Raw genomic sequence first — 22,600 nt, 5'->3', positions numbered from 1 at the left:
AGACAGAGGACAGAGGGAGAAAGCCAGCTGCTCAGCAAACATGCAGCCGATTCCCAAGATTTCAAGATTTCCTGTTTGTTTGGACATTGTTGATGGTTATTCAAACATGAATAAATGCTCGCAAATGTGTCGTTAAGAAGTAGCCTGTGGGGCTGGGGGGTGGGGGGCTGTGCAGATTTAAAAAATCCACTGACTGTTTCTCTGTTGAGCATAAGTGCACAGTGTAAATCTTGTGTAAATATTTTCCAACACTTTTTAATATAATTATAAAGTTTTTATTAAAGCTGGATTTTTTTTTTCATTTTTAGAAATGTATAATTAAGATATGTTGATACTGTTGATTCCACACTCTCATTAAGCGTTAAATAATATTTTTCCCTCAATAGGCAAATAAAGAATTTAAAGGAAACAATCAGAAGATGCTGCACCCAACACTCCAGCAGGGGAAATAAATTCTGACACCTCTGAGATTGCTGTGAATCTTTAACTAAGTTAACATCTGGCCTGAGGGGTTAGGAAGTTCTTTTTTTCCACTCAATTAAAAAATCTCAACATTAATTTTGATTCTGAATAAGAATTTCAATTGGACTCATTTGCATAATCTTTTTATACAACGTAAATATAAAGGGAAAGTGTAACTTCATTATTTTTGCAGCTGTGCAAAGACAAGCAAAGAAGCAAAGAAAACTATGTAGAATATGTATTTTTTAATTGATTAATTGGAAACAGTCCTGTCAGTGTGTACGAAGCACTATAATGCCAAAATTTCCTTCACTTTAAGGTCATCTCCCATTACTCCGGTGTCTTCTTCCTCCCTCCCTCCCATCACGTCCCGTGGTAGGGTCTGAGGACCCGTTAAACGGACATCGCACGCGCTGTGTTCAAATGGACATGGCACGCGCTGTGTTCAAATGGACACGGCACGCGCTGTGTTCTGCTGTTATACCGCAAGACAAAGCATTTCACGAGCACAAACCAGTCACGTTATCAAAGATATTTATTTAAAAAATGTTTCAAATGCTGTAAATATAAACTAATGAGAAATATTAAATAAAATGGTAATAACAGTAAAATTCACATCCACTTTCAAAGAAGCCAGAGATTACTTATACTGTGGTGCTCCCATTAGTAAGTTTCACTTTTTTTATGCAGCCAAAAGTTGTATTTTTCCATTTTTACTATTTACAAAATAAACCACAATCTGTATATTCACTGTAAACTAGAATCAAGATTATCAGGGGTTAGGTTTGCCACTGGAGGTACACACTGGCTAAATTAAATTTAAAAATTTTGTGAATAAAACATATAAAATATACACATTTATAATTTCTTTTGAGGTCATGGTCATATGTGTCCCCCAACAACACTCTTACAAGCTATATTTTCTAGAGAACATTCTAGAAACTGGCCTCATCCTCACGCTCCCACCCAAGATTTCTTTCTTTCTTTTTTTTATTTTAAAATCATCCCGTCACAGAAGTGTTCCTAATTTCCCCCCTTGGAATCCTATTTCAGCTTGCATTGCTACCTTTTAAAATCGGCACATTCTGAAATCCGTTTCCGAATCGCGCACTTTGAGCTTGCCGCGAGATGCCTGGTGTCCTCCGTTCAGGGCGTGACAGCCCAGCTATCAACTTGCATTAGGATTATCGCCCTGACAGCCTTTAACGCACTCCTATCTTTTTCCGCTCGCGCTGTCACGCTAAACGTATATTCCCGTTCAATTCTTTTTTTTTTTTTTAAAAGGAGACGCGAATGATAAAAACCAAAAAAGGGAGCTTTCGACACGTTCTCAAAATGCATGCTGCACAACTTGCCGCCGTTCTGCGAGATATATAAAATACCCAGCTCTGCGGGGGAAGTCACGCGCCTGTGCGACAAATCACCCCCCATCCAAAAAAAAGCGTTCCTTTTGCTTTGTTTAACCTTACGGTGAATTAATCTCCCCGGTCTTCACACACCATACTTATCATAAATATACAACAGGGTCTGAACCGAAGAAACACGGCTTCTTCTTCAGAATTGCACTAAAAAAAACCAACTGCGTTTTATTTTTATGTGTTAGTACAGAGCCATTGGGCAGCTTGTATAGATTAGGAGTGCAGTTTATCTCCTACACAAGGTGGCTAACAATACAGATATCGGGGATCCATGTAGGAATTACAGCCCTTTTTATACATAGTCCCCCATTTTAGGGGAGCAAAAGTAATTGGAGAGTTGGCTGATCCACTGCTTCTTGGCCAGCTGTGTGTCTTTGCATCAATAGTTCACGCACACTAGAAAGCTATTTAAAAAGATCTAGAATTGATTCTCGGTGTGAAATTTGCAGTCGGAGTCTGTTGCTGTTGTCTCTCAACATGCAATCCAGGTAAGCGTCAATACCAGTAAAGGAGGCCATCGTGAGGGTGAAAAATCAGAATAAATTGATCGGAGACATAGCCAAGACATTGGGTGTGTCACAATCAACCGTCTGATACAGTACTTTGGCAGGGAGAAAGAATGCCCAGTAGCTAATGACCTGGTAGACCACAGAAGACCACTGTAATGGACGAACACCTTCGATGATGAAGATAACGGTCAACAGTCGCACAGGTCAAGAACACTCTCCGGGACGTAGGTGTAAATGTGTGAAAGGCCACCAGAAGGAGAAGACTACACCAGCATAACCTCAGAGGGTTCAACACAACAGCTGCAAACCCACGGTAAGCCTCAAGAACAGAATGGCCAGCTTAGAGTTCGATAGAAAAATACATTAAAAAAAAAAAACATTGTGCAGCTCTGGTAAAAAATAAAAATAATAAAAAAAGTCTTATGGACAGACGAGACGAGTATTAACCTGTGACAAAGTGGTGGAAAGAGGAGAGTGTGAAGAAAGAAAGGACCTGCTCACGATGCAGAGCACCTCATCTGTAAAACATGGTGGAGGTAGTGCTATGGCTTGGGTATGGTATGGCTGCCACTTGAACTGGCTTGATGGAACCGGCTCAACTTGTCGTCACTGATGATGTCACTGCTGTTATGACGACAGCAGCAGGGTGAACTCTGAAGTGTGCAGAAATGATTTGTCTGCTCGGGTCCAGCCCAAATGGCTCGACACTCACTGGACGGCACTTTGCCTTGCAGTGGGAAAATGACCCCAAACATACTGGCAAAGGAACGAGGGGGGGTTTTTTCGGGGCCAAAAAGAGGAATGTTCTTGACCGGTCAGGACAACCACCCGGCCTGGACCCAACTGAACATGTGTCTCACTCGCTGAAGACAAGACTGAAGGCAAAAAGCCCCAGAAACCAAACAGGGCCTGAAGATGGCTGCAGTGCAGGCCTGGCAGAGCATCGCCAGGGGAAGATACCCAGCGCCTGGCGATGTCTGTGAGTCACAGACTTCAGCCATTTATCAAATGCAAAGGATTTGCCACCAAGTGCTTAAATATGATGACTCATATTAGATTATGTTAATTGGTCCATTTGCTTTTGCAATTTTGTAAAATGGGGGGGGAGGGGGGGGGCTATGCATAAAAAGGGCTGTAATTCCTACAAGGATCACCAGACATGGATGTGTAAATAGTCTCAATTTTTAAAGCTGACAGTCTGCACTTAACTTCACATTCATTTATCTTTTTTCTCCAAGGAGCTGGAGCACAGAGCCAAAACAACAAACAAACTGCATCGTTTGTCCAAATACTTGCGCACAACACTTGTGTGTCTTCTTAAAAAAAAAGTGCATTTATATATTCTTTTAAAAGCTGTAAAACTTGCCATAGACTAAAGTGACTCTGCCCCTCCCTCCTCAGCAGATCTCCCCTCTTCCCCCCCCCCCCCCGCCCCGCCCCGCCCCGCCCCACTCCCGTGCTTGTCCCGGTGGACTCTACACTCTCATCTCAGACCCCACGCACCAGCGGCCCTGACGACCTCCATCTTGGCTCAGGCTCATTTGCGTCGATCTCCCGCTAACCTCCCAGAATGCAGTGCAGACTGCCGACCGGCTGATCCTCATTAGCCTCCATCGAGCAGGGGATCGAGCCACGTTAAACGCACGGAGCGCTGGGCAGAATCCGCTCCATTCCCACCGCATTGCTTTCCCTCCGGTGTTGTTTTTTTATTTAACTTTTATATCACTTTTACTTTTTTTTTTACCTCAATGTCGCACTTTCAAAACACAGCACTGGCACCAAGTTTTGAGTGAAAATTATCCCCCGTGTTCAGCTCCTCCCCAGCTGCAGTCTTTTAAAGAGGGGCGAACTCCAGGAAAAAGTTTGAAGAGTGATTTTTTTTTTGTTTTGTTTTTACATCTGAGGAATTATCCATGACTGTTTTAGTTTTTTTTTTGTCATTGTTTTTTTTGTTTTTGTTCTTTTTTTTTTTTACTTAAATTGCACCAAGCTCCGAACGTTTGATTTACAGGCGAAACACTTTCCGAAGTCATTGTCAACCGCAAGGCTTCACGAAGCGGCAGCGGCCCAGTCCTCTGTTCAAAAAGAAAAGTGGGGGAAACTGACAAGAGTCGTGGGGGGTGGGGGGGGGGGGGGCCCTGTGCAGACATATGAACACACACAGACTGGCATGTGCTACCGGTCAGGTGGAGAGCAGTTAAGTCTTTTCCGGAAGCTTCCGGTACTCCTCCTGGTGTCTGTGCAAGGCGGGCTCCGGCGGGCCCAGTCATAGGTCGCTGCCCTCGGCCCTCTCGTACAGGGCCTTGAGTTTCTCGAATCGCGGCCCCCAGTCCCGCAGCGACTCGGGGGCCCGGTCCTCCCGCTCCTCCGGCCCGGCGGAGCTGAAGGAGCTGAGCGAGCCGGCCGGCGAGCCCCCCCCCTCGGTGGAGAACACCTGCAGCGAGTCGAAGGGAGCGGCCTCCGGGTGCTGGTCGGCGTCCCGGATGATCTCGCACAGGTAGCGCGCCAGGTCCTGGCTGGAGAAGGACAGGCTCTTTCGCGGGGGGAGGGCGGCCTGGCTGGGGCCCTGCGGGTGGGGCCCCGTGGGTGGGACGTCCCGCCGCAGCGTGGCGGAGATGGTGGCGGCGGCGGCGGCGCTGGCGGCGGCCGGGGGGGCCAGGGGGACGGTGGCGGCGGTGGAGGAGGAGGAGGTGGAGGCGTTGGATTTGGTGGTGTCCTGGTGGGCGTGGGGGTGATGGTGGACCCCCCGTGAGTGGCCGTACTGCACGGACTGGGCGGGGCTGGGCTGAAGAGACTTCTGCAGCTCCGCCATGTCATAGGCATTCTATAGAGAGAGAGAGAGAGAGAGAGGGAGAGGGAGAGAGGGGGAGAGGATGAGAGAGGGAGTGACGAGAGAGAGAGGGGGAGAGAGCAGAGAGAAAGAGAGGATGAGAGAGGGGGAGGGAGGGGATGAGAGAGAGAGAGAGGGAGGGAGGGGATGAGAGAGAGAGAGGGAGGGAGGGGATGATAGAGAGAGAAGGGAGAAAGAAAACACAAGCGAGAGAAAGACGGAAGAGAAAAGGGGGATTGGAAAGAGGATACGTCACGAAGAGGCAGAGAACGGGGCAGAGAGAGGACAGAGGAAAAACAGGGACGGGAACAAAAACAGAAAGATAAACAGCGTGGAAACGCGGCGTCTTCACTCCCCTCATACCCAGCGACTGCCCGGGGTCCCAGAGCAGCCACACTCACAGCGGAGAGCGTCCATCCGCTGCCTTCAAACAGAGCAGCGCCTCCTGGAGGACCGAGCGGTCGGGGAGAAAAAAAAAAACCAAACGCGACGGACGCGACGCAGCTAAAGCAGGTCGCCGTCGCCGGACTGAACCGGGGGGGGCGGGGAACGCCGCCGCTGCCGCCGCCTCGCCCCTCCGAACGCGACGGCGCGGTCGCCCCCGCGTCGGCGCCGAAACTCCCGAGGCGGGCTCTCCTCAGGCGGCGATGATCGCCGGTCTCGCGGGAAGCGGCGGCGGCGGCCGCTGAGCGGCAGCGTAGGGGAGCGTCGGCGCGGATCGCTCCCCCCGGGCCGTGACTAATCGCCGCCGCGAGGAACTGCAGCGTTCGTCTTCCCTCTCCCGCTGCTGACAGGCTGAGTCAGCAGCTCCCTACGGAGGCGCGACTCGCGGCAGTTCCTCTAACCCACCACTAGGTGGTGATATGAAGCGCTTAAATAAAGGCTCCAACAATGTAATCATGGCTACAAAACACTACATAGCATTCATTTAGCACACAGCGGGATATTCAATGTAAAAGAACCTAAGTCTATTCATATGAGTTGTATAAGCAGAACTACCAGGCCTGGCTAACAACGGTATTTCCAGACGATTGAGAGTACTAATGTAAGCCAGCAGTAGCCCCGTTGCTACCCGAGTTCCCTGTCTAGGAGCGTGCATACGGGCGGGGTCTCACCTGGTCCTCCTCCCCCCCGCCCTCCTCGTCGTAGTTCAGCACGTTCTCCCGGATGTCCTCCCAGCCGTCGTGGTGCGCCGAAACGTGGTACACGCCCTCCTTCAGGCCCTTGTAGCTCCGCCAGCGCGTCCACAGGAAGATGCCCAGGAGCAGCACTAGGGGGCGCCAAAAAGAGCAGGGGGGGGGGGGGGGGGGATGGTTTAAAGAGGACGGGACAGGTGGGTGAAGAGGAAGAGGAGGAAGAGGAGGAGTTAAACGCCCTGTGCACAGACAGCAGGCTCCCACGGCAGCCCCCAAGTCCTCCCCCCAGCTTAAAGGCCATGTTCCCACAGCATCGCTGCCTTCCATTAAAGTGCCCCGCGGCGAGTTCAGGGGGTGGGGGGGGCGAGGCGAGGGGGGGGGGACGTCCACTCAATCATGTCTGCATTGTGCGCTGGAACATCCCAGGAACCCTGCACCCCGAAACCTCGGTGGCATTTAGAGGATATTCTTCTCTAAAATTACCTGCTCTAACCTCTCTCTCGCCCTCGCTCGCCTTCTCAATCTCTCCCGCTCTAAATTCTCCCAGAGAGAGTGTGTGTGTGTGTGTGGGGGGAGGGTGGAGAGAGGGGGCGCTGTCAGTCTAATTACTGGGCCTGGGAGAGCGTTCACCTGGCGTGAAAAATGTGTAGGAGAGAAGCGCGGCGGTTGGTGGGAACACAGTGTCGCCCGTAGGGAGGCCCCTTTGCCCCCCCCCCCAAACCCCCCCCAACCCGAACCCGTAATCACCAGGTCAGCCTGAGACTCAAATTATCGCATCAATCTCTGTCAGCCCTTCCACAGCGGGCGGCTGGAGCGCACCCCGTCAGAAACGCGCAGAAAATCAATATCCGCTCTGCCCCCCACCCCCCCGGCCCACCCCCCCTCAGCCACCCGCCACCCAGCCGTAAGCGCTCATCCACCGCGGGCACTTCCAGCAGGTTACCCCCCCCCCACCCCCCCTCCCCCCGCTCTGCCGATGGCTGGGGCGGAGGCGCTGCAGCTCGGCCTGTGTTAACGGAGGCAAACGACGGGAGAGGAGGAGGCGCAAAAGGCTCCCGTTTGGCCTCTCAGAAACGTTTTCGGGCCGCGGTGACCCTCTCGGCCCGGCGTGCGAGGAGCACAAAATGCCCCGCTTAGATTCCAGACAAACGCCCCCCCCTACCCCCCCCCCCACCCGCCGCCGCGTTCCGCCGTTTCCACGGCGAGGTAGTGCACGCTTCTTATTGACCGAGCGACCTCGGCGGCCGGCTCTGCAGATGAAGGGAAGACCCACAATGCATTTCACACCCGCGCGGGTTCACACTCGGCCACGGGCGGGCCTGCAGTCTGCGAGATCCATCACGCGCTTTTCCTCGAACCCGCACACATCCGTGCCCTTTTACTACGACGCATTTTTATCAGCGGATCTGGTTAACTCACATTTTTAAAATGCTGTAAATTTACACAGCTGCGAAATTTAAACAACCGCTCGAGTGTGAGCGCGTGTGTGAGCGTGTGTGAGCGTGTGCGTGAGCGTGTGTGTGCTGCTGTGTGTGAGCGTGTGCGTGAGCGTGTGTGTGCTGCTGTAGTGTTTAACTAGAGGCACCGCGCAGACCAAAAATTTAAAGGAGACGCAAGAAAAAAAAAGTTTGTGTGTGTGTGTGTGTGTGGGGGGGGGGGGTAGGGGTGGGGCTGGATTTCCCAAAATTACCTGTAATTTGCCATAAATATTGGTTACATAATGAAGACACTTGGGGGCTGAAAGACTTTTAAGATTCCACTAAATCAGTTCTCGTACCTCCATGATCTTCCTCCTCATCTCAGAGTAAGTACTGCGCACATGCAATTCCCTCCTCTCCTTTGATTTCCAAAACGGTACAAATTTAGGCGCTAATTAACCAGTGGTATGCTAAGCGCTGTGGATGATTCACCACGAGATGTGAAGTTAAAGTACGTAATGAGTCAAACTATGTATTTGAATTTAACATCAATCTGAGTAAATTGTAATGTTTTGTATCTAAATGGCAGTACGGCTCACTTATTATAGACAGCTAGCGATCGTCAGCTAATGTTGGCTAAAAGCTAGCTACTTAATGTTAGCTCATAGTTAGCTAGGGAGCTCATCCAGAAGCCGAAGGTTCCGAAAAATACAATCTAACAGAAAGCTGTGGACTGCAAAACGTATGTTCACATATTTACCTATTAAGTGACCTAAAAAAAAAAAACAAAGAAACGTTTGTGTGATCCAATCTAGTTTATTGCTGGTTCTATAATACTGAACCATTTCACTTGTGCTATAAAATGGCAGCTGTTGGAGTTGAATAATTAAATATTAAATTATATTAATTATGCTAAGCTGTTTTATCTTTAACATTAATTGTGAATATACTGTTTTAAGTTACCTAATTCTTATATGCCAGATCTCCTTGTATGAATATATAAATCATGTATAAATATGCTACATATATTTTTTTCTTTGCTCTCAGAAAGTACACATTGCCACTGTGTCAGCACATGATTTTACACGTTTAATATCATTATTGAATATTTCAGCATTTAATCTCTTTTTCTGAGTTTATATTATTGTACCCAAACCACAAGACTGTGGTTTTAATCAATTATCACCACTGAGCAAAACAGACTTAGGTAGGCTTTAGGACCAAAAAAAAAAGTAATATTAGTGTCGATCCAACCAGCATGCTAACAGTATATAGATTTTTTAAAAAGAATCACACAATAGAATTTGCTACAATACTTACTAGTATTATTAGTTATTATAGATTAATAGCCTCTTTACTGACATCAGTAAAAACTACGTCAACAATGACAGGCTATTAGCTGCGATATTTATAATCATCAGCATCAGTATCATAAAGAACAAAAAAATAAATAAAATAAAAATAAATAAAAAAATTTAAAAAATAAAATTAAATAAAAGAAATAAAGAACATTGGCATTATACAGTACATAGATTATTTAATATTTCTCAGACACTGTTGTCCGGCAAAGTACAACATCTGCGTGCAGCCTTCGCTACTACGTCCGTCGGAATTTCATTACGGTTGAAATGCCAGTCTGAACATTACTCAGGCCTCCTGCACACCTCTCAGAATTCCCCCGGCACAGGCCATCCTGCTCACCACGGGCTCAGACTCTGCAGCGCGCTTAACACCCACATCTCATCTCCGTGGGGGGGGGGGGGGGGGGGGGGGGGGGGGGGGGGAGACAAGCGCAGGAGGAGGGTGCTGAGAGATTTCGGCCATAGGCAACAGGCAGCAGTTTACACAGGACAAATGAGGAAAAAATGGAGGGGAAAAATTCTGGGTAATGGAAGAAAATACTAAAAAAAAAAAAAAAAAGGGGTTGAAAATTCAACTGGTATCCAAAGACAATTATTAGTGCCGATTGCCTGTCAGAATGTGAGCAGAAATACTTTTTATTTGGGCATAAAAAAGCCAGGTTATTGAGAAATCACACTGTAATAAATTGTCATACTGCATCCAGCCATTAGGGGCATAATTTGTCCAGTTACTGCAGCTCTGAAGAGGTTTGGTCTGAGTTTTAGTGGGGGGGGGGGGGGGTTGAAGGGTGGAGGGCATTTGGAGGGGGGGGGCGCAAGGGGGTTCACGTCAATCACGTTCACGTAATGACATTTGCTGGGGGAGACACTGGGGGAGACACGCCGCACCTCCAAAGCTACTGATTACAGCGCTGCAGCACAGCATCCCGGCTCACTGGCAGATCAGAAGACGCTTCTTTTTCTGGACTAACGCCATGAGAGGAGGTAAAATAAATAAATCAAACAAACAGAACACAGACACATTTCAGGCCAGTTCACAGGTAACCATTACTACAGAATCTAGTTAAAGGCTCTCAGTGCAACAGGGAATCTACCAGAGTAAATAACATTAAAAATAAACTCAGCTATCGTGATTTCACTGCGTACGTGAATCATGAATTCAAATCATTTTTCTCTGCCACATTCACAGTTTTCACTGGATCACTGTGCGTTTTTTGTACTGTGAAAGAGTTAAGTCTCCACGAACACCAGTACTGCGATTGAAGTCAACACTTAAACCTGTGTCAAGAGTTAAACTGTTATCACTTAAACCAGTATTGAGAATTACGCCACCAATTAAACCTGTACAGAGACTGAGGTCCCCATGGAAAATACGTCAAAATAGTAGCCCCCTTCAAACCATTATTGAGACAGCAGTGTCCAATTAAATCGGCATCAAAGACCCGATCTCTGCATTAATTCATACGGACAGTGATGTCACCATATAAATCTATACCGACACTGACATTCCGGTGTCTTTCAAGATCTACGCCCTGGATCGAGGAGGAGGATTAACGCTGGAGTCTATTAAAGGCTCTGAGGACTTACGGAGAGCCAAGAGTGGAGCAAACAGGATTTAACCCTTATAAAGGTGTGAGGTCACAATTATGTGATCGGAATGCTCTTCACTTGAACACTCTGATGCTGATGTAACACTCACTTGCTGGTGACTCACGGAGCAACGGAGTTCTGGAACACTGACTCACTGATTATGAAGATGCATTTGAAAAAAAGTCGACTCTCAACGAGGAGGAGTGTGGAAGCGATGACGTCACGCTGGGAACTGTCCCGCCCACAGTGACCCAAGCGCTGAGGACACGGGCTATTGGGCAAAGACAGAGAACACTAGGGTTAGGGTTAGGGTTAACCCTAGTATTCTCTGTCTTTGCTCAATAGCCCCCCCCCCGCCCACCCTCACCAAGCCCCCACCCCCGCATCTCCGAAACATCACCCGCGTGGAAGCAAATTATAGCAGCCAATGAGCTCGTTCTTCCAGAGGCATCAATCCAAGCTTATTGCCATTCTGCCCGTGTGAAGCAGCCGATCTATAACCCTCAGCAACAAAAGCACAGGCTCGGGGTCCAGGACTGAGCAGCCCTCTGCCTGATCAAGGCTTCTGACTGATGGCATGAGAGGGAGTCAATTTTATTTGACTGCTAAAACACCGCGGATTACAAAAAGTAGGGCACGCCAAGCAATAATACAAAAAAAACAAACAGAGACTGAGTCCGTATCCTCACCATTCTACACCCCCTAATCTCTGCGCAGAATTAAATCATCAGGACCAATAGACAAAGCTGCCTAATCCCTGAGAACTTCAGCTGTGAAGTTAAGCAATGACAAATACAGCTGCAACGCTACCGTTCTCTTCCTGAAACACCACCAGTTCCCACAACACACTGCACCAGGCCTGCTCATGGGGAGGGGTGCTTTTAGGTGCCCTCTCACTGCACATGACCCCAGAGAGGACAGAAGTATTGACCAGGTGTTTTGTTTTTAATGAAACACTACCTCCCTCCTCCCACCCCACAACTACCACCCCACTCCCCCGAACCCCCCCATCCGCAATGACAACTAGCCCTTGTGTATATGGTAATCACTGAAAAGGTAGCTCAGTCAGCCAACCTTGTGTGCAGAGAGCAGACTGAGAACACTCACAGCAAGGAAGTCTAGCGAGCCAATGGTAGCCAAGCAACTGGACAGCTAGTTGCAGTTAGTTTCATAGCGAGTTTTAGTATGTCATGCTAGCATGCTATATAGTTAGGCAGTTATCCCCAACTATGTGTGTGTGTGTGTGTTGCAGTATACACATAACATCCATACAATATATAAACAAATCTGAATTCAACACCCACAAAAAAACAGAAAAAAAAAACAGATCAACTGCAGAATTACAATAAGGAAGAAAATGGAGACGAAGAAGAAAAAATGACTGAAAGAGATTACAGCTCATGCTTTCATTATCGCGCATTAATAACAATCGCAGACACGCATGTCTGCTGATTACTGGCAAACAAGGTGTTATATTACACTTTAATTCTCACAGGCTGGGAATTAAGGATTGTGCGATAAAATATTAATGTTTATTGACAGGGCTCTCAGACGGGGCCTGTGGAGGAGGGGTGGGGTGTGAAATGACCAGGGCGGGGCTAAACAAGCGCGGGTTCGACTGCTAGCGCGCACGGCCAGCGGCTTGTTAGAGGAACCCGGAATCGTCCAATCAACACCAATCAAATATCTGGGGGGCTGGGGGGGTTGGAGGCCGCCCCCACGCCCCACGCCCCCCCCCCAGCTTAATGAAAGCCTGAAGAGTCAGCCCCATAATACCATAACACAGTGTGAGTGCCAGAGCCTCTCTCTCTCTCCCTCCCTCTCTCTCTCTCTCTCTCTGTGCAGCACCTAGCGCCACGTTTCATTTCTCTGGTGTTTGCCATCGGCGTTCTGGACCGAAATCGCCCCCCCCCCCCCTTTCCCTGTCTTACGTAACTTGTCCTTCAGAGGCGGGGGGGGGAAGCCAGCTATGATAATGGCTGCCCATGAGCCCCCCCACCCCCCCTCAAACCCAATTTCAGGTCATAATAACTCAATTACCCCCCCCCCCCCCCCCCCACCCCCAAACACAGCTATCTCTGGAGGACGACCTATGTTGGCTAAATCAACTGTATTCAATCCGCACCTCATAGAGGACCCCCCCTCAGTCAGTGCTATATTAAACGGGCTCGGGCCCCTTCCCAACGCCACGGACGCCATATTGGAAACGCGGCCCTTCTGCGGTGAGGGTAATTTGGGAATGTTGACTTTATCGCCCAACGGCCGTTTATCCAGCCTCTGTTTGAAGCGATTATATTGCGCACCTCGACCGGACTGTGCACACAGAGAGAGAGAGAGAGAGGGAGAGAGAGAGGGAGGGAGAGAGAGAGAGAGAGAGAGAGAGAGAGAGGGAGGGAGGGAGAGAGAGAGAGAGAGAGAGAGAGGGAGGGAAAGAGAGAGAGAGAGAGAGAGAGCTCTCTGCATTAATTTAAAGCACCTCTCCTGTGTTTTTTGGGTAAGGGGGGGGGGGGGGGGCGGATTGTGATACGCTTCCGTTAAATGACTCAATATGGCCTCTGCCCCACTGAAGTGCTGGCAGTTTGTTCATCCTGAGTACCCCCCCCCCCCCCATAAAGACCCGAGCTGTCTCCCATAATGCCGCAGGGCATCCAGAGAATGCACACGGAGAGCCTCGGCATGATGAGACCAGCTCTGAGGAACAAGGTGACTGTGGGAGAAGAGGAACAGCTGTCGGATTGGGGAGGTCTCAGCATGATGAGACCAGCCCTGAGGAACACGGTGACTGAGGGAGGAGGGGAACCGCCGTCGGATTCGGGAGGTAGAGGCGGCTGCGTCCCCGGAACGCCCCGCCCCTCTGTCCCCCACAGTTCCGCGGAGTCCTCAGACAGGAAGTCGCGACGTTAGTCATTCCTCCCACCCGTGATTCTGAGAATGAGGGGGTGCAGGGACCAGCAACAGGGCTGTAAGAACTCCACAGGAGATGTACTTTTTCACCACTCATTTCATTTCGGGTGGTGGGGGGGGGTGGGGGGGGGGGGCAACCTGACCAAGCCCCCGGGAAACGGAACGCGCCGCGGCGTCGATGCTTTTGGGCCGGAGGCAGACGCGAGCGCGATAAACCCATTAGCCCGGGTCAATAAGGAGACTTCACAAGCCAAGGCTCCTTCTGAAGGCTGATGGGAAAACAAGCTTCACCACTTCACTTGTTTTCACCCCATACAAAAACCGATGGAAACAGTGCCGGCAATTCTATAATCAGCTTGAACTTGTATTTCTTTGCTATTTTTCGACATAAACCGATACTATTCATTCAATACATTTTTTTAATGTATTTATTTCTAATTATTGATGGTTACGTACTGTCATTACCACTGGTAGTCAAAAAGACTCTCGAATACATTCATAGAGACGAAAATGGCTGAGAGAGACAACAACAGAAGAGGCAAAAGTTTTAAGAGCTCTAAACCTCAAGCGCAGCGCTTCCACATAAATTTATTAATATAACAAATTTTTTTTAAAAGACTGACAAAAGGAAAAATACGACCTTCAACCATTTTCATTTCGTCCGCCCGTGATGGAAGGCACTACCGCTAATTGAAATTCCAGCTGTGGCTCCGGCAGATTGATCTCGGTTTATGTGGGTGTCGATGAACTCGCACACTGCGCACCTACAAATTGGGTAATTAGCACTTTAAAAGCGCCGGTCACTGTCAATAAACAAGGCTGTAATCAGAGAGCGATGAATAAATATACGATGGGGGGGAAATTATTTACGGAGGAGCGCTCATATTTTCGGCGCGGTTCAGACCGTCGAGGTGGGAGCGCCATTTTGAAGTCAGAAAGGCTTCCTTCCGGTCCCTTCATCTCAGCGCGGCTCCGCGTCTGATCCACCCTTCCCCCTGCTCGGGGAAGACGCGTTTAAACACGGAGGGGTGCGGTTTGCAATGCATCGTGGGAGCTGTTTAAAGCAAGGGCCGCCCCCAGCCCTGTTGCTGGGGACCTACCGTCCCCTCCTTTCATAGGTTTTCACTTCAACCCTAATTTTGCGCATCCGACTCAACTAAATTAGCAGCCTGAGGGCAGGTCTCGCTGTTGAATGAGGCGTGCTGTGTTAGGGTTGGACGGTAGACCTCCGGGAACAGGGCTGGGCAGCCTTGCTTTAAACGGCTGCTCCCATAATGCATTGCAAACTGCACAGCCAACAGGTGCAGCATTTACAAGGAACAGTGTTCCTCGGGTCACACGGTCCGAGGTTTTGGGGTCACATGGTTCAAGGTTATTCCCGTTCGCCCAATGTACGTGCGGCACCGCCCGATTGGAGAGCCAGGCCATCGCGGAACCTTTACCCACAATCCACCTCATTCCAAAAAAAACAAGAGAGCGCCAACTATAAAGCCTTCAGCGTGAGACCCGGGTTAGTGCAGGTGCCACAAGGCCACTAAACCCCGGGATTCCTAAAGAACAACGAGAACTAAAACGAGAATAAGGCCAATAACAGGAGAAAAAAGCAAGCAGTAGAATAATAACCACAGCAAGCACAGAGAGAGAGAGGTGGGGGGGGGGGGGGGGGGGGGGGGGAGAAGGACAACAGAGGCGATAAAAGAAAAAGAAAGAGAAACAGAAAAAGAAAAAGAGGGAGGGAGGGAGGGAGGGAGGGAGGGGGAGTCACGGTGCGAAAGCGGCGCGGAACGCCGTCGCCATAGTTACCCAGCAGGGCCAGGAAGCAGATGGAGATGGCGAAGAGCGAGCTGAAGCTGAGGCCCACGTCGTCGCGGTAGATGGCCAGGGCCACCTCGCAGCGGCGCCCGCGGTAGCCCGGGGGGCAGTGGCAGGTGAAGTTGGCGGGCGAGTGGGCGGCGCAGGTGCCCCGGTGGCACGGGTGCCCCGCGCAGGGGGTGCGGGCGCAGAACCGCCCCGTGCCGTTCTCCTGGACCACGTGACCCGCCGGGCACCTGCGTGAGAAACGAGGGGGGGGGGGAGGGGGGGGGGCACAGGGTCAGTGGGGTGGGCTCCTCTAACCGAAAAAAAAGGGACTGGAACCAGGGGTGTAGCATAATATTCTGGGCCCTGTACATAAGCAGACTCTGTGGGCCCCCTTCCGCTCTTGATCCATGTCTCTCACGCATCATTCCAGGCTTTTCGAGGGCCCTCCCCCCATTCGGGCCCTGGGCAGTCAGTCCCACTTTTCCCCCCACTACGACGCCCCTGACTGGAACTCGCACCCCACTGGGGTGACGGGGACAAAAGCAGAGGCTCACTGAACCACCAGCTGCTTAAATATGAGGGTATCAGGTGGTCTCCCTGATCCTGTTAGCTTGCTTTAATGTGTACGCTAGGGCCACCCAAACTTGTTCCTGGAGATCTAACGTGCTGTAGGCTTTCACTCCAACCCTAACAAAGCACATCTCATTCAACGGCTACAGATCTCTCAGAGCTGCTAATTAGTACAATCGGATGTGCCAATTCAAGATTGGAATGAGAACCTGCAGGGCAGCATATCTCCAGGAACAGGGCAGGCCCTGGTGTACAGTATCTGAGAAAAGATTAAACCATCTAAGATTTAAACCATAGGGGATAAAAATAAAATAAAACTGTCAGCTAAATGCCTGTAATGTGATGAAAAATTTAAGTTCAGAGCAGAGGATCCACTGACGGGGCTGCATGTCTGGCTCATTGTTTTGTTTCTTTAAAGAAGAGCAGGCTAGGTTCTTCACTGCTAGGTTCAGAGGGGAAAGCAGGGAGGGTTACAGGTAGAGGTGGGGGGGGGTCACACTACACACAGCTGGACAGGGAACCCACCCCACAGCCGCCTGGGGGGGGGGAGGGGGGCGGATTGTGATTGTGCTACGCGGTGTTTCCCCTGTTGTACTCTCTTAGCGTCCCACTAACTTAGCGCTAATATCCTGCTTTTAAGTCTTGGCTATGAAGCGGACATCTTAGAAAACGTGTTTTTCAGCAACGCTAAACGAGCAGTTTTCTTCTGATGCGGTAGGCATGGCGACTGCAGTGAAATTGGGGGGGGGGGGGGGTGGATGGGGCGTGGGTGGAAGGGGGAGGGAGGGGGGTACGCGAAACCTTTCTGCGTCTCACCTCTCCAGTCTGACAGAGCCAGAGAGCGGCTGAACTCGCGCGGTGATCAGCGGGCTGCTCTTTCCCAGGCCGGGGCGGGGGGCGGGGGGGGCGGGGGGGTGGGGGGGCGGTGGAGGCGATGAGTCACGGGCGCCGCTTTTAGCCGCTCGGATTAGAGCCGTTTAGCCGGCCCCCGCCAGGAGAGCGCTTTTGTGCGCAGTGAGCGCGTGCAGAGGAAGCCGCCGCCCACGGAGAGAGCCGAAGCGGTGGAAAGACAGGCGGGGGGGCGGGGGGGGGGCGGGCTGGGGGGGGGGGCGCTCACCTGCACTCGTGCACCCTCCACAGGTCCACGCAGGTGAAGGGGGGGCTGCAGCGGTTCCTCCGGCAGGAGTCGGAGGAGCAGCCCACCGACACGCCCTGGCTGCTCACCAGGGCGGCGCCCTCTCTGGCCTGGCTGTCCAACGGCACGTGGCGGCCGTTCAGCCGCAGGTCCTGCATGCAGCCTGAGGAGGGAGAGACGGGTGTGAACACAGACAGGCTAACAGCGCGCACACACACGCGCGCACGCACGCACTCACGCACGTGCACACACACACATATACACACACACACACGCACACACACACACACATACACACAAACTCACACGCTCACACACACACTTAATAAACGCACGCACGCACGCACGTACACACAGCACTTAATAATCACACACCGTGTGTGTGTGTGTGTGTGTGTGTGTGCCAGCCTAAGGCAAGGCTGTACAGCCGTCCTTGTCTTGTGTGCGGAGAGTTCTCCCTCCGCCCCTCGCTCGTCTCTCTCTCTCTCTCTCTCTCTCTTTCAGACGATGGAGGGATGCTCCTGTGACATGCCAGTGTGCGGACTCACAGTGGAGGGACTCAAAGTTATATCCCCTCTTTATTTGTTTTCCACACCGCACGCACAGCCAATCTTCCCCAGGGCCACAATGCATCTCATCCACAACAGCCGCGTTTCTGGGACCTATTAATTAATCATTCCCTTCAATAATTCATAACGCGTCACAATAGCGAGGTTTGACATTAAAGAGGGGTCTGCACTGAGAACTGAGCATTCCGTTTTAGCGGTCAATTCCCTGATAATCCCTCAGGCACCCACTCACACACACTCTCTCACACACACTCTCTCACACACACTCTCTCACACACTCACACACACTCTCTCACACACACTCTCTCACACACTCACACACACTCTCTCACACACACCCACTCACACACACTCACACACACTCTCTCACACACTCACACACACTCTCTCACACACACTCTCACCCACTCACACACACTCTCTCACACACTATCGCTCTCTCGCTCCGTCTTTTTATCGCTATCTCTCCCCCTCTCTCTATCGCTCCCTTTCTCTCTTTCTCTATTTCTCCCTCTCTCTTTCTTTCTTTCTCTCTCTGCCTTGCTTCCTATCTCTCCTGCTCTCCCTATTTCTCCCTCTCTCGCTCTTTCATGCTCACCCTGTTTCACTCTCTCTTTCTCTTTCACCTGCTCTCTCTACTTCTCGCTCTTTCTGCCACACCCTCTGTTTCTCTCTCTCTCTGTCTCTCTCTCTCGCTTTCTTTCCCTTTCCCAAGATGCAATGCTCGAGGCAGATTTAAGGAGGGTGCTGGGGGGCGGGGGGGGGGGGGGATGGGTTTGTACCTTGGAAGCTCTTGTTGTGGCTGGAGGGGAGCGAATTTCCCAGAATCACCACCGCGGGGTCGATCACGATCTCCCGGCCCCGCCCGGGCGCGGCCGTGACCTCACGGCGCCCGCCCCCGCCGTTCACCCTCAGCGTGACCTCGTTGTCCTGGCGATCCAGGTGCACCTGGTGCCATTCGCCGTCGTCGAGCCGGTGGGAGGGCAGGGTCAGGCTGTAGTCCCCGTCGCCCAGGTTATAGAACACTGCCAGGAGGCCCTGTAACAACTGAGGGAGGGAGGGAGGGAGGGAGAGAGAGAGAGGAGGGGAGAGAGAGAGAGAGAGATAGAGAGGGAGAGAGAGAGAGGGAGGGAGGGAGGGAGAGAGAGAGAGAGGGAGAGGGAGAGGGAGGGAGAGAGAGAGAGGGAGAGAGAGAGGAAGGGTTGGTGAGAGAGAGAGAGAGCGAGAGAGACAGAGAGAGGAAGGGTTGGTGAGAGAGAGAGAGAGCGAGAGAGACAGAGAGAGGAAGGGTTGGTGAGAGAGAGAGAGCGAGAGAGGAAGGGGTGGTGAGAGAGAGAGACAGAGAGAGAGGGAGAGCGAGAGAGAGAGATACATGTTAACTAGGGTAATATTTAGAGAGAGACTAATATTTAATAGTCAATAAATATTACAGTTATAGCGCTGTTATTATTTATGCTGTTGTTGTTGTTGTTGTTTTTGTTTTTTTGGTATTGTTACAATGATTGATTGCTGTTATCACTACGCTTTGGCAATATGCATTTTGAAATATGTCGTGCCAATAAAGCCTTTGAATTGAAGTGAATTGAATTGAGACAGAGATAGACAGACAGAGAGAGAGAGAGAGAGTGAGTGTGTTACTGTGGTCCTTTTTTCTCATCCAACAAGCTTTGGCAATACAAATTTGTGCAAATTTGCCGTGCCAATAAAGCGTATTGAATTGACTTGAAAATTGAGTGAGAGAAAGACAGAGACCGAGAGAGAGTGAGAGTGAGAGGGGGAGGCGGGGGGCGAGAGGGAGGAACATCAGACAGCCCCGTCTGGGACCTGTGATCAGACTCGTCAGGGACGCTCGCGTACATTCGGCAGGGCACGGAATTCGGAGAGGCGGCCGCCGCCCTGACGCGTCCCGTTTGACTGGCGACACTCGGGGGCAGGGGTAATCCAACAGGGCGCTAACTTATTCAGCAACTCCTCTCAGCTTCCTCTCCCTCCGCCCGGTCACACAGGCACCAGGCCTCCCCTGCCCCAGTCCCTCCTCCGGCTCGCTAAATGAGTGCCCCCCCTCTCTCTCTCTCTCTCTCTCTCTCTCTCCCCCTCTCTCTCTCGCTCTCTCTCCCTCCCTCTCTCTCTCTCTCGCTCTCTCTCCCTCCCTCTCTCTCTCTCTCTCTCCCTCCCTCTCTCTCTCTCTCTCTCCCTCTCCCTCTCCCTCTCTCTCTCTCCCTCTCTCTCTTTCTCTCTCTCTCGCTCTCTCTCTCTCTCTCTCTCTCTCTCTCTCTCTCTCTCTCCCTCTCTCTCTCTCTCTCTCCCTCTCTCTCTCTCAATTAAATTCAATTCAATTCAATTTGCTTTATTGGCATGAAATACATACAGTAAATATTGCCAAAGCATTACATTAAAAAAAATAAAAAAATAAAAAAATAAAATAAAATAAAAAACACAAATACAGAAATTCCAAATAGAGGGAGGAGAGAGAGAGAAGCAATAGACTATTTATACTAGGATTTCATTAACTAATTATATGTACAATTTTAACAGGTAACACATTGTACCTTTTATCTGGGTAGTGTCTCACTGTCCCTGTGACAGGCTGAAACATATTCTGCTGCGAGAGGGGCTGTTGACCCTGCTCCCAGAACTATTTTTATCTCTTCTGTGTTTGTCAGGGAAGGAAATGATTTTACAATTTTTGAAAATTTGCTGAAATATGTTTTCCTTATTTCAGAATATTTTTCACAGTCTAGGAGGAAGTGCATCTCTGTCTCCACCGCTCCTGTCTTACAGTGACCACATAAACGTTCCTCTTTTGGCAACCATGACTTTTTATGTCTACCTTTTTCAATTGTCAAGGTGTGGTCACTGAGCCTGTACTTGGTCAGGATCTGTCTCTGCTTCATATCTCTGACAGAGAAGAGATATTCTGCCTGTGTGTATTCTCTGTTTAGGGTCCGATAGCAATTCAATTTATTTTGGAGTTTGGTACAGGTCTTCCAATGTTCCAAATATATGTTTTTGATTTGTTTTATAGTTTGGTTAACTCTAATTGGCAATTGTGAAGCAGTGCTGATCTGAAGCTGGTTTTTGTTAGTACTGGTTAGTTTAGATACATTCAGAACCAGCTGACTGAGCTGACTGAGGGATACTTTCCTGGGCTTACCTCTTGGGTTTTTAGAGTCTTATATTGTAATGAATTTTCCGGGCTAGTTTTTAGATGCTCGATAAAATTTAGTGCCCTTTTCTGGATTTGAATAAGAATTGGATATCTGCCTAATTCAGCCCTGCATGCATTATTTGGAGTATTTCTGTCTTGCGCTCACGGACCCAAGCCTCCTCAGAGCGGGTCTGCGTTAGCGTTAGTTTTCACGGACCCAAGCCTTCTCAGTGCAGGTCTGTGTTAGCGTTAGCGCTCACGGCCCCAAGCCTTCTCAGCACAGGTCTGTGTTAGCGTTAGCACTCACGGACCCAAGCCTTTTCAGCACAGGTCTATGTTAGCGTTAGCACTCATGGACCCAAGCCTTCTTAGCGCAGGTCTGCTTTAGTGTTAGTGGTTAGGGAGAGGAAGTGTACATTGCAAGCAGACAGTCATTAATTAAATAAATAAATAAATAAATGAATGAAGGAAGGGGCTTAACCTTTTGCGTGGAAGAAGCATACTGGTTGTAATGTCTTCGTTAAATTATTTATGGGATTAACGTCAAAACGAGACCCGATAATTCTCAAGCATATTTAGTATGCGCTTGAAACACCTTCTCTCTGCTCTCATAGAAAAGAAATTATGCCTTTCACATTCTAAAAAAATAAATAAATAAAATAACTAAACTAAACAAAAAAAAAAAACAATAGAAACGAAGTACCTAGAGAGCCAAATCAAATTAACGCGATGAAACGAGTGCGGGGGGACGAGTTAACACGAGTTAGCAGCGTACGCTAACGAACCCTCCGCAATAGCAGCGGATGAGTTCACCAGGGCGATCGCCTTTAGCGGCACGTAGCCGCAGCGCGCCCCCCGGACGCACTTCTGTACGCAAGCATGACCCCCACCCCCCCACCCACCCCACCCCCCGCCCGCCCGCTCACAACGCATGGGAGAATGAGTCAACAGGTTAACGCATCAGCCCCATATCCTAAGACACCTCAAGACCAGTTTTCTTTCTTTTTTTTTTTTTTCCCCTCGCGGGTTTGTTTCTCCTCAAGGCCTGGCGATTTAACATGAATCATATTCGGCACTTAGTGGCAGTGTGGTTATGTGTGTGTGTGTGTGTGTGTGTGTGTGTGTGAGTGTGTGTGTGTGTGTGTGTGTGTGTGTGTGTGTGTGTGAGTGTGTGTGTGTGTGTGTGTGTGAGTGTGTGTGTGTGTGTGTGTGTGTGAGTGTGTGTGTGTGTGTGTGTGTGTGTGTGTGTGTGTGTGTGTGTGTGTGTGTGTGTGTGTGTGTGTCTGTGAAAGCGGTCTTTGGCCGACAGCACGTTGTTTTAGCCGTATTGGAGGTAAACGGCAGGGTGAGCGAGGTTGCTGTTTTTCGGCGAAGCGCCGGGGCGCTGGGGCGCTGGGCGGGGAGCGTAATCGTTCCCGCCACTTTCCCCAAACGGGCCGCGCTATTCGCCCCCCCCCCGCCAAACGGGCCGCGCTATTCGCCCCCCCGCCAGCCTTTCCAGAAGCTTCTCTGCTGGAACGGAAACCGCGAAGGGATGTGGAACATCTGCCGCTTCTCTCTCCCTCTCCCTCTCCCTCCTTTTCTCTCCGTCTGTCCGTTTTTAATTCTCCTTCCATCTCTCTCCATTTCTCCCTCTCTGTTCCTCTTCCCTTTCTCTCTCTCGCTCTCCCTCTCACTCATTTTCTCTCTGTCTGTCTGTCTGTTTTTAGTTCTCCTTCTATCCCTCTCCATTTCTCCCTCTCTGTTCCTC

The 22,600-nt window shown here is 50.2% G+C and overlaps 1 protein-coding gene across 1 annotated transcript in view; it reads right to left on the bottom strand.

The window, feature by feature from the left end:
• Window positions 1-4,549: 4,549 nt before the first annotated feature.
• Window positions 4,550-22,600, bottom strand: part of LOC118228251 (neural-cadherin-like) — a 186,992-nt gene continuing 168,941 nt past the window's right edge. The window contains exons 29-33 of the mRNA XM_035419621.1: window positions 18,485-18,749; window positions 17,116-17,296; window positions 15,432-15,676; window positions 6,335-6,489; window positions 4,550-5,213 (exon numbers count right to left, since the gene is read on the bottom strand). Coding sequence (XP_035275512.1) covers window positions 4,656-5,213; window positions 6,335-6,489; window positions 15,432-15,676; window positions 17,116-17,296; window positions 18,485-18,749 — 1,404 coding nt within the window. The 3' untranslated portion in view covers window positions 4,550-4,655. The remainder of the gene's footprint in view (window positions 5,214-6,334; window positions 6,490-15,431; window positions 15,677-17,115; window positions 17,297-18,484; window positions 18,750-22,600) is intronic.

Source organism: Anguilla anguilla, chromosome 5 (genome assembly GCF_013347855.1).
Source record: "Anguilla anguilla isolate fAngAng1 chromosome 5, fAngAng1.pri, whole genome shotgun sequence".
Lineage (NCBI taxonomy): Eukaryota > Metazoa > Chordata > Actinopteri > Anguilliformes > Anguillidae > Anguilla > Anguilla anguilla.
This window is presented reverse-complemented; position numbering and strand designations above follow the sequence as displayed.